General features: G+C 31.7%; 1 protein-coding gene across 1 annotated transcript; it reads left to right on the top strand.

Moving 5' to 3' along the window:
- The first annotated feature begins 5338 nt into the window (after nt 1-5338).
- LOC114744556 (adenylyl-sulfate kinase 3-like) lies at nt 5339-9565 on the top strand. The gene is made up of 7 exons (XM_028932732.1): nt 5339-6036; nt 6435-6575; nt 7418-7567; nt 7761-7879; nt 7976-8060; nt 8246-8292; nt 8868-9565. The coding sequence occupies exons 1-7, from the start codon at nt 5760-5762 to the stop codon at nt 8961-8963; spliced, it is 915 nt and encodes a 304-aa protein (XP_028788565.1). The 5' UTR covers nt 5339-5759; the 3' UTR covers nt 8964-9565.
- The last annotated feature ends 2024 nt before the right edge of the window (nt 9566-11589 follow it).

Genomic DNA, 11589 nt, shown 5'->3' with positions numbered 1-11589 from the left:
CGAGTGAGAGAGAATGGGGAACGAGAGTTGAGCGCCAAAGTGTGCGAATTTTCCATTTTTTTTTTTTTTTTTTGGGGTGGGAAAGAAGCAAGTAGCAATTGCATTTGCATAGTTATGACATCGCTAATGTAATCACTAGGATTAGGTCTAACAGAATGTAGTAGACTAAAGTTTGAATTTTCGCTAGAAGAGGTGTTCACATTTAGTGTCTGATAATGTCTCGAATAGGATTGCCTCCAATAAGAAGATATCTACGTTTTAGTTAAAAAAAAAAAAAAGACATCGCTAATGCTAAGCCTTGGGCTTGCAGCCTAAACTGTCTTGGGCTTGAAAGTCCATTTTGCCTCCATCGTAGCCCAACCAAGGGCCTGTTCTATCGGGGATTGGAATGGGAATAAAAAAACAATCGAATTAAAAACAATGCTTTGCGAGAGTCAGAGATGCGATCCCCCTGCGGTTTCCTTTTTGTTTTTGGGAAAATCACAAATAAAGACCCTCAAATTAGCAAAATCACTCTATGGTCACCTGAATATGCCAAATTACCATGAGGGACCCGGTTTCTCAAATTGTAATTATGAAATCATGGCCAAATTACCAAAATACCCCTCTTTAATTTTTTTTTAAAAAGAAAGCCACTGTCTCACCGGAATCCGGCCACCGGTGCCGGAGCTCCGGCGGCCGCTTCCGGCAACTATCGGCGGCCGGACGCTGGGGTCCGGCCGTCGGAGCTCCGGCGCCAGCGGCCGCTTCCGGCGGCCTTCCTTTGTTTTTTTTTTTTGCAACTGTTTTTTTTAAATGGCGGGGGAAGTGAGGTTGGGGGGATTTGATCCCCCAACCTAATGCTTCCCAAAATAAGGAATGACCATTGAGCCAACAAATTTTTGTTAACATTATGATGCAAACAAAAAAAATAAGTTAACTCATTTACTCTTGTTCCAGGTGATAACAACAATACATTTGGAAATAACAAGTTCTGATTGTAAAATAATACGTCTGGAATAAAAATTTAACAATATGTTTTTTTTATAACAATAAATTTTGTTGCAGGTAATAACAACAATACATTTAAAAATAACAAGTTCTTATTATAAAATAACAAGTTTGGGATTAAAATTTAACAACACGTTTTTTTATAACAATACACTTTGTTTCAAGTGATAACAACAATACATTTAAAAATAACAAGTTCTGATTATAAGATAATAAGTCTGGGATTAAAATTTAACAACACGTTTTTTTATAACAATTAATTATTTTATACTTTTAAAAAATAAATTATTTATAACTTATAAAAAATATTTTTAATATATTTATTTCTCTAAAAAATACTTTTTAATCTGTATATCTATACAACTCATTATAAATCAAACTACTTCTTATAAATTATAAAGTATTTATAATAAGGCATTTTTAATCTATTAATCATAGTATAAATTTTATATTATTTCATTCTTTAAATATTAAAAATAGTTTTTATATTTAAAGAATAAAATATTATTTTTAATTATAAATTAGAGATAAATTTTATTTATAAATTTAAGTAGTCAAAAAGTATTTTTAATCCACAATAAATTATACTATTTATAATTTATAAGAAGTAGTTTGATTTATAATAAGTTGTATAGATATATAGATTAAAAATTTTTAAAAAAAAATTAAAAAAGTGTGTTGCCATTTTCCCTAAATTTTATTTATAAATTTGAACAATAAAAAAGTATTTTTAATCTATAAAAAATTATACTTCAAGTTTTGATTATAAATTGGAGATAAAAATTATTTTTTTAGCAAATTAAATAGATTACAAGTACTTTTTATAAGTTATAAATAATTTATTTTTCAAAAGTATAAAATAATTAATTGTTATACAAAAAAGGTGCTGTTGAATTTTAATTCCAGACTTGTTATTTTATAATCAAAACTTGTTATTTCCTAATGTATTGTTGTTATCACTTGAAACAAAGTGTGTTGTTATAAAAAAAACATGTTGTTAAATTTTAATCCCAGACTTATTATCTTATAATCAGAACTTGTTATTTTTAAATGTATTGTTGTTATCACTTGAAACAAAGTGTGTTGTTATAAAAAAAATGTGTTGTTAAATTTTAATCCCAAACTTGTTATTTTATAATCAGAACTTATTATTTTTAAATGTATTGTTGTTATTGCCTGCAACAAAATTTATTGTTATAAAAAAAACATATTGTTAAATTTTTATTCCAGACGTGTTATTTTACAATCAGAACTTGCTATTTCCAAATGTATTGTTGTTATCACCTGGAACAAGAGTAAATGAGTTAACTTATATTTTTTTTTTGCATCATAATGTTAACAAAAATTTGTTGGCTCAATGGTCATTCCTTATTTTGGGAAGTATTAGGTTGGGGGATCAAATCCCCCAACCTCACTTCCCCCACGATTTAAAAAAAAACAGTTGCAAAAAAAAAAAAAAAACAAAGGAAGGCTGCCGGCATCGGAGCTCCGGTGGCCGGATCCCGACGTCAGGCCGCCGGAGCTCGGCGCCGGTGGCCGGATTCCAGTGAGGTAGTGGCTTTCTTTTTTTAAAAAAAAATTAAAGAGGGGTATTTTGGTAATTTAGCCATGATTTCATAATTACAATTTGAGACCGGGTCCCTCATGGTAAGTTGACATATTCAGGTGACCATAGAGTGATTTTGCTAATTTGAGGGTCTTTATTTGTGATTTCCCCTTTGTTTTTCATTAACCTCTGGCCCCCTCTAGTTAAAAAACTATTTTTTTTAAAAAGCCCATGTGTGCGCACCGACAACACAGGGTCTTTATCCTCTAAAGGAGTTGGATACTTGTAATAGAAGTTATAAGTTTAACTAAAATTAGACCACTCGGATAGCATATAGACTGGGAATATCAAATATTTTGGAATATTTAAGCTATTGATTTTTTACATAATTATTTTTTCATGCTTATATTTTACATAATTATATACTACCTCCTGTTTTTTAACGCTAAGAGGTGTTGTCTTCTTAAAATATCTTTATTAATTATGTATATTAATTAAAATTACTATTTAATAAAATATTTAATATATGTAACTATTATAAATATTATCTTAAAAAAATAAATAAATATGAAAGACAAAATAAATTAGAGTTTTATATCTAAAATTAAATTAAATATAAAACTAATTTTTATATTAAGAAAATACGCCAGTGGATGGTTAACCAGATGACTAATGTTTGGGCTTCAAATGGGAGAAATTAATAAAGGATTGGATGGCCACCTCTAGTTTCTACTGACAAAATGGATCGTCTTGTTGATCTCTTGCACGTGTGGAGTGTGCAAGAAAAAAAAAAGACATAAAAAAAAGTTAGAAATTGTAATATTCTAATTCAAACACCTAATAAATCAAAATTTTAGGAAAGAAAGTGGTACATAATCTGGGAGTATTTTGTAAATGTAGTTAAATAACAAAAATGCTTTTGTATCCAAAAAATTTATTAACAAACAGTGAATTAGCAATGACAAATGTTAAAGAACAAATGACAAAAAATATACTAACAATGACAAGTTATTTATTAATAAGTTGTGAACTAATAATGACAAATGTTGAATAAAAAATATACTGGCAATGACATGTTTGATATCTTTTTTTTTTTAAATAACACAAAAATATTTTAGTCATTTGACTATATTTATAAAATTCATATGTGGCATTGTTTTTTTCTTTAAAATTTTAACTTTTTGGATGCTTAAATTAAAATATTACAATTTTTAACCTCTTTTCATGTCACTTTCCCAAGGAAAAATTCTTCAGCCCAACTTACGACAATAATTTTTATTGCTAAATTCAAGTCTGATATTTTTTTCGCCATTGACTCTAGCAAGTCTTCAAAAATTCAACTGATAATGTTTTTTTTAACAATAATTAAGTCATATTCCAATCACAAATAGTCATATATTTTATATTAAGTGTTAATATTTCATAACAGAATATGTGGTTATGTGTAATTTAAAAACTTGATATAATAATAGATATAAGTAATTTCATCTAAGTATTTTTTATTTTTTTAAATTTTTAATAGTCCTCAAAAGATTTGATAAAATTTCCACTCCTCGGTTTGAAGAATGATTTCCTGACCAGTAAGGATTGTCTATTTTTTAATACTACCTTCAATTTTAAATATAAAAACTAATTAACTAATTTGAGGAGATTCAGAAAATAAGTTAAGTTAGTTATTTGTCATAAATAGATGTTGTCTTTTTTAAAATATTCTTATTAATTAAGCGTACTGGTTGAATGACCATTATTAGAAAAACTACATTAAAAAATATATAAGTATAAAAAATAAAATAGATTAGAGTCTTATATTTAAAATAAATAAAAACTAAATAAAATCTTATATTAATAACCAGTATAGTACTTTTGTTTGTCTGTGTTAATTATTTATTTAATGGTGATTTTAAAATGAAAGAAAGAGGAAAGATTTGCCCAATCTACATTGATTCGATTTCGACAGCATATCTACTCCGAATTCGGAAAATATTAAGGAAGTGTCAGAAAAATTTTTTATATTACTTTAATTTTTGTTTTCATTGTTTTAATTCGTGAAAGATTATTTAATCAAAGGAAATTTTAAAAATAAAAAATAAAGGCTGGAGTAAGTCTAAACTTATCCCAGATTTTGGCTTAGTTATTTAAATTTATAAGGTATATTTCTGTTTTTTTTTTGCCGGCATATTTTCAGTACTCTAGTATTAATACTGTCAGACTCATTTAACAAAAAAAATATGAGTATTTAGATGGTAATTTTATAATTAAAGACTAGCAAATCATAGTCTAAATATTAGTCTTTCGTATAATTATTTTTACATTTTAAAATTCAAAAATTTAAATAATTTAGATATATAATAAAATATTAAAAATACTAAAACATTAAAAAATTAGGCATTTATAAAAATAATTATATTAAAAATAATTTAAAGAATGTTTTGTCAATATTTAATTACAGAATTACCTTTAATTAAATTTCTGGGTATTTTGTTGTGGAATAAGACTAACAGGGTTAAGATTAAAAAAATTAGACGTACTTTTTAAATTTAAAAAATTAAATTAAAATTTAATATAAATTTGAAGGATAAAACATATATTTTAGTAAATAAATAAAACTCAAGAAATCTCTATGATCGGTGTTTGGCGTCATTATAGTGCAAGACGCGGGTAGTTGGCAGGAAAAAAACGCGGGCAGATACTCTCTAATTAATTCCGCCGCCTGGTTAATTTTGCCGTCTGAGTTCTTAACTTAGCGGGTAAACCACACACGTGCAATTATTGCGTTTCTCCTGAGCCAAAATTCCGACGGGATATATGATACGCATCTACTGGATATTCATATTCTTTTGATCCCATCGTCGTCCTCGTCCCCACTTAAGATTTTCCCAGGAAAACATTTGCTTGCGTTTGCAGTCCGTACCCTCATGATCCACAAGCAACGACGTCGCTTTCGGGCTGTCCCATCGCAACCCAAACCACCTCACTTTGTCTTGGCTACCTCATTGCATAATTATCCCATCTTTTTCGCTGTTCTTCGAAAAGGCTTCCCCGAATACCTTCACCAACTCTTCTAATTCTCTCACAGCCTTTCGTTCTCTTTCCAATATTCTATATTTCCATGGATCCGCAAAATTTTCTCCTCCTCTTCCTTTTTATATAAATTTCGCAGCCTTTTCATTTCCCTGTTAGGTATTTTTGCAGCCTCTTTCCACGGTCTTATTCAAACTTGGACATGATGGGGATGGCGACTGTGGGAAGACCGTACCTGAGAAGTTGTTCCCCGGGACTGGCTCTCCGCTTCGAACCGTCGCCGCCACCGACGAAGCTAGGGTTTTTAGGCTTGAAAAATGCCGATTCTTTGGTCATGTTCAGATCGAGGGACTCGTTGCAAATGAAGGCCGTAGACGGGTCGAAGAGCGCGAGTTTTAACGAGATGAGTGTCCACGGTGATGACAAGAATCCGGCGGATGTAAGCGAAATTATGAGCAATGGGAATGCCGGGAAGAAGGGTAATTTTTCAATTTGACTTTGATTTTTTATGCAGATTTTGTATTGTTGCTATTATTATATACATATATATTGGAGAATTGACTTGTGGCGGCGGATGCATGCGTGGTGGCTTAAAGAGTTAAAAGATGTTTATTCTTTCATTTGTTTCTTGTTCAGCCCATGCGGGAAATTTTTGGTGAATTTGGCACGACCTTTGCCCAAAACATTGGCTTGCGGGTTTGAGTGGAATGTCAAAAGGAAATCAGTCGAGGAACTGACTTTTGTATATTTTTGTTTTGACTTGACAAAGTCATGCCCTAAGGATTCTGGCATATGTTGACTAACGAGGACATGTAGAAGTGATGTTGACTGTTCAACTTCACTCTCTGTACCTTTCTAATCTGTTTTTCAATATCAGGGAGACATTTCGGGCAATTATCTACCCTTGCAAACTCAACGAATATTCTCTGGCATAAATGCGCAGTTGAAAAAGTTGATAGACAGAAGTTGCTTGATCAAAAGGGATGTGTAATATGGATCACAGGTCTCAGTGGTTCTGGTCAGTAGTCTGTTGATTCTGTTATTTTTAATTTCTTGCTTCTATTCACTTTCGTTTGAAATAATTCCAAGTCAGCCTCATTCTGCCTGACAAACTTGACTAGTGTTCTTTGTTGTCCTGTTGAGAGTGCATGTTATTGTTTTTGTCCAAAAAGATCACTAAACAAGTGCCAACATCTTTTGGCCCTTCATATATATCCTTGTCGACTTAGTCCTGCAATAGTGTTTTCCCCAATCAAATTTGTTCCTCCATTTGTAAAAATCATGCTGACTGACTTCTCAATTTTATGCTTCAAAAGGACAAAAAGGATTTGGGAAAGTCATTGCAGAACTAAATTGATAGATATACACTCTGGAGGACCAAATTGAGATAGTCATGCTTTAAAGACGAAAACAATAATTTAGGTCAATCATATTTAGTTTTCTGTAGCCTCGTTATGCAAAGTGGTGTTGCAACATTTTAGTTGGTGTTATTGGCAGGCAATTTATCATCCATCAGATCTTTAAAGATTTCTCCCTCTCATCTGCATCCTTTATTTTATGATTTCTTTCAATGTTTGTATAAATTGTTTTGTTATGCTGTATTCATTGGCATTGTGTTGCTGAAGGTAAGAGGGAAGTTTTCTGGCTGAAAGAAAGGAACAAGGAATAGTTAGCGAGCTCAGCAATGCGAAGGATTATACAGTTATTGATTTGTACTGTCCAGTGTACAATTTTTTTTCTGATTGATTATGATATATTTACTTCTTAAGTATGCCAATGCCAACATATATTTCAATGCAATCCAGTCTCCAAGTTATGTTCTTTCTGGGCTCTGACCTTTATTTGTCTCAAAATTGACAGGGAAGAGCACTGTGGCTTGTGCTCTAAATCAAATTTTGCATCAGAGGGGGAAGTTATCTTACGTTCTTGATGGGGATAATCTTAGGCATGGCTTGAATAAGGACCTTAGTTTTAAGGCTGAAGATCGTGCAGAGAATATTAGGAGAGTTGGTGAGCCACATCTACTTAATGTTTAGTTTCTTGTGGGCATGCCACGGAATCACTTTGTACTTATAACAATTGGAAAGTTGCCTGATTGTCGAGTTTGTGACTGCACATATGAATAGTGACTATAATGTGTGCAATTGTGCATGTGTGTTTCCATGATTTATGGGCTTAAAGAAAGATTTCTTATTCCATCAAGGTGAGGTAGCAAAGCTGTTTGCTGATGCGGGAGTCATTTGCATTGCAAGCTTGATTTCTCCCTTCAAAATAGATCGGGATGCCTGCCGAGCACTTTTGCCAGATGGAGACTTTATCGAGGTCACTACTTGACTTGTTAATTTTGATATGTTTTATGAATTCAAAGAAAATTGGCCTATGATTTGTTAAATTACTTGCGTAACATAGATATGACAGGTCTTCATGAATGTGCCTCTACAAATATGCGAAGAAAGAGATCCTAAGGGCCTTTATAAGCTTGCACGTGCTGGAAAGATTAAAGGTAATTGACAATGCTAGTCTGGTATTTCCTTGATGTGAATATGGCTTGTACAAATTGATGCTCAAACCAGTCTTTCCACGATATTAACTTTTCAATGTTTCTGGCAATTTTTAGTCTAGAGGCATTTGCTTCTGCTGCTTTTGTGTTTAGCATTCTCGCACTAATACTGATACAAAAATATTCAGGCTTTACAGGGATTGATGATCCTTATGAGGCCCCTTTGAATTCCGAGGTACGTATGCTGTTTCAACTACACAACATCGTTGATGGACTTATGGGACATGCATGTATACACAAACGATATATTCATTAAAAGAGAAAAAGTTCCCGTGGATTAGCCTAGCTTTATAAAGCAGCTTTTGATCGTATCAACACCAAAAAACTATTTTGGTACTAAATCCTACTCAAAGCACTTCCCAAGAGGCATACAGCGCTTCTAAGGAAATTAGAAGGTCAATTAGGCTATTGTTGCGAGATTATCTTTTAATAAACTTACAATGGACATTACAAAGAGAGAAAAGAAAAGTGAGCCTCTGTGGTACCCCTACAGCTTAAACAAATCCCTGTGCTATCTCTAGTGAATCTCTTTCTTGAAAAGTTTTAGTATATTTTTTCTTGCTTGGAGATAGTTGAGCTCAAACTGGGACGTCAGTTCGATCATTCAATTCCAAAGATAATTTTAAAATCACTGAATCAAAGTTTATTGGTGATACCTAGCGATATTTAATATTTTCTCCTTGAAGATGCCTTGTCGGTATGAAAAATATCCTTGTTGTGAAGATATTCTTTGCGTGTTTTGTTCATCAGATAGTGCTAAAATATGGAGATCCGTGTTCGTCCCCTATTGAGATGGCTGAAAAAGTGGTCTTTTATTTGGAAGAGAAAGGTTACCTTCAAGCCTAATAATGGTGGCTTGTCCCTGCCATCACAATTTCGAAACTGTGCTTGCCATACGGCTTGCTTTAGTATCTTATTCTACGTCTTCTGCCTCATTGATGAAGTGATAAATTTACTAGCAAATTGCACTAATTTCTCCTAAGGTTTGGTTAAATTACGCCTTGTACCTCATGTTTCAAAGGTTTGGTCAATCTCAGAGTTATTGCTATTTTATTGCATAAATTGCCCCTTCATTTTTTTATCAATATTTTTTGTGCTTCAGAAGAGCGATTCTTTTTGCCCAAAAAAAAAGAAAAAAAAGAAGAGGTATCAAGTGCAGTTTGGCCAAATCTCATGAGAGAAGTTATTGTAATTTTTTTTTAAAAAGGAGCATTCTGGCTGTGTATATAAATAACAGTGATTGTAGTTTGTAGATGATATTCTGAGATCTGGTAGGCTAGGATGCTTTTTCCGCCACATCCTTCTGTGTGAAATCTGACTTGTATCCATTATAGAATAAGATGTCTATTTATTGAGTTGATGATGTAAGGTTGTATGATGCATTAAGAATTTGTACAATGTGTTGTGAATTTCTTATTTGTTTAGCATAAGTGATGTTTTTGAAACATTTATATAATAAAATGTTTTGTTTATTTACTTATTACCGAAAAATGCTTACAACGGGTATGAATTCGACATTTTGTTAGAATTAATGAGAATTGGACATTTTATGGAATTCAAGAAAAATGTTTTACCTATATGTTCCCGATGTTAGGCACGTTTTGCGAAATTTTATGTTTGTACAAGTCACATCGTGGAATTGTTGAAGTAACAACTTTTTGCTTATATGTTTTTGGGAGTATATTAAAGTTAATTACCACTTATCTAACAAATAATTTACTAACTATTTTTCTGGTCCTATTTTTAAGGTACTTTGAGCATGTTTCATACAGACCAAAAAAAATTTTAAACTTCATTAATTTTCATTTAAAATTTAATGATTTTTTAATTTTATTTTTATTTAATATATATATTATATTTCATATAAATAAAATCAACACAATAATAAATAAATAGTAAAATTGTACATTTATACAAAAAAAAAAATTTTAGTGCTCTATAAATAGGACTAAAAAATACATTCTCTTTTTGTTCTATAAATAGGACTAGAGGAGTATTTTCCTACACTCACAAGTTTTAGTCAAAAAATGTTTTATTGAACATTTAAGTATTGTTAATTAATGGCTTATAGATATTGGGTGTAACATTTTTTTTTTCTTTTTTCTCTATACAATCCATGAAGAAAATCTTATTTAAGATATTGTTGAGTACTAAATAGAAACATTTTTTCACTATTTAAACTTGAACTTCGAATATTTTACTTAAAATTTTGATCAAATTAATATGGGTACAAAAATTACGAGGCGATTATTAATCCACATATCCCTTGTTTAAAGTAAAACAAATAGGGGTTGCTGAGCTCCCCTTTCGATCGGATGAAGTGATACGGTATATCTTTATTTGGGCTTAAGAAATTGAGAAAAGAAGATTCAGACATGATGATGGATTTTTTTATTGCTCAAGAATATTCCTAGCACGAGACTGTGATTCATGAGAAAAATTCTATGAGCTCCCGTTATCAGCATTCAGTGGTAAATATCCAGAGATCAGAAGCAGTAGTAGTAGATATGTATGCTCAAGGAATCTGTTTCAGACTGCATAACCTGAAATGAAGATCATTTCTGAGAATATGAAATCATCATGAATTGAACGGCTAGAATCTAAAACTCATAGATGCCTCGACAAGTCATCTTACATGTTCATCTTCTTCCCGCAAATTTGAGTTGACCCCCGCACAGTGCAAGAACAACCGAGGAATGTAGGAGTGGGAAAATTGAGGTTGTTTGGTGCGATGTTGGAGGATTTAGCAGGAAAAAAAAACTAAGAAAATGAGGGAAACAGGAAGAGAATATTCTTCTCATCTGGTTCGTCTTCTGATTCTGAGACCTAAAAAGCAAGAAAGAACAGATGCGATCACAGTGACAGCCATGTTTTTCAAGTACTGCAAGATTCTGGAGAAGCGAATTTCTTGAAGCTCCCAAATCGTTGAAACGCAGAACCAAACTCCGTCTTTAACCACTTTAAACGAATCCATAATACATGCGAAGCTTGGAAAACTCATTCCCAGAGCTGCTGAGTTACAGAAGTAGAAGAAGAAGAAGGAGAAGAAGAAGATTCAAAGATCCAAAAAAGGAATATCAAGTTTAGCGTGGGAGCCAAACTATGAAACTAATACAAGTCCCACCATTGGTGAATATTCCGGAAGCAATACTTTTCTTTCAGGTGGCAAGTGGTGAGCCACTTTCTGAACAAAAAGAGATGATTCTCTATGATTTTGTTCTCAATGAACATCTGCATCAACTATATTTAATTTAGTTGGCCATGTGTATTATTACAAGGGGTGTGTGGCTGGGAAATTAGTTATGAATCGTAAATAGTTACTACAACATGGTTTTATATTTTATATATTGATATTGACAATATTTTATATAATTTAAATGAATTTTTAAATAAAGTATATAAAATGAACATGATTTTTTTAGAGGTAAATTTATTTTTTTTATATTCTATATTAACAATGCTTTCTACCTTA

The sequence above is a fragment of the Neltuma alba genome, unplaced genomic scaffold, assembly GCF_004799145.2.
Source record: "Neltuma alba isolate B1F8T4 unplaced genomic scaffold, ASM479914v2 tig00004379_pilon, whole genome shotgun sequence".
NCBI classification, from domain to species: Eukaryota; Viridiplantae; Streptophyta; class Magnoliopsida; order Fabales; family Fabaceae; genus Neltuma; species Neltuma alba.
This window is presented reverse-complemented; position numbering and strand designations above follow the sequence as displayed.

Excerpts from the sequence above, each read along its gene's own strand:
- LOC114744556 (XM_028932732.1), top strand. The coding sequence starts at position 5,760 with ATGATGGGGATGGCGACTGTGGGAAGACCGTACCTGAGAAGTTGTTCC. Across the intron at positions 6,037-6,434 it reads TGGGAATGCCGGGAAGAAGG|GGAGACATTTCGGGCAATTA; the intron begins GTAATTTTTCAA and ends TTTCAATATCAG. Across the intron at positions 8,061-8,245 it reads ACGTGCTGGAAAGATTAAAG|GCTTTACAGGGATTGATGAT; the intron begins GTAATTGACAAT and ends AAAAATATTCAG.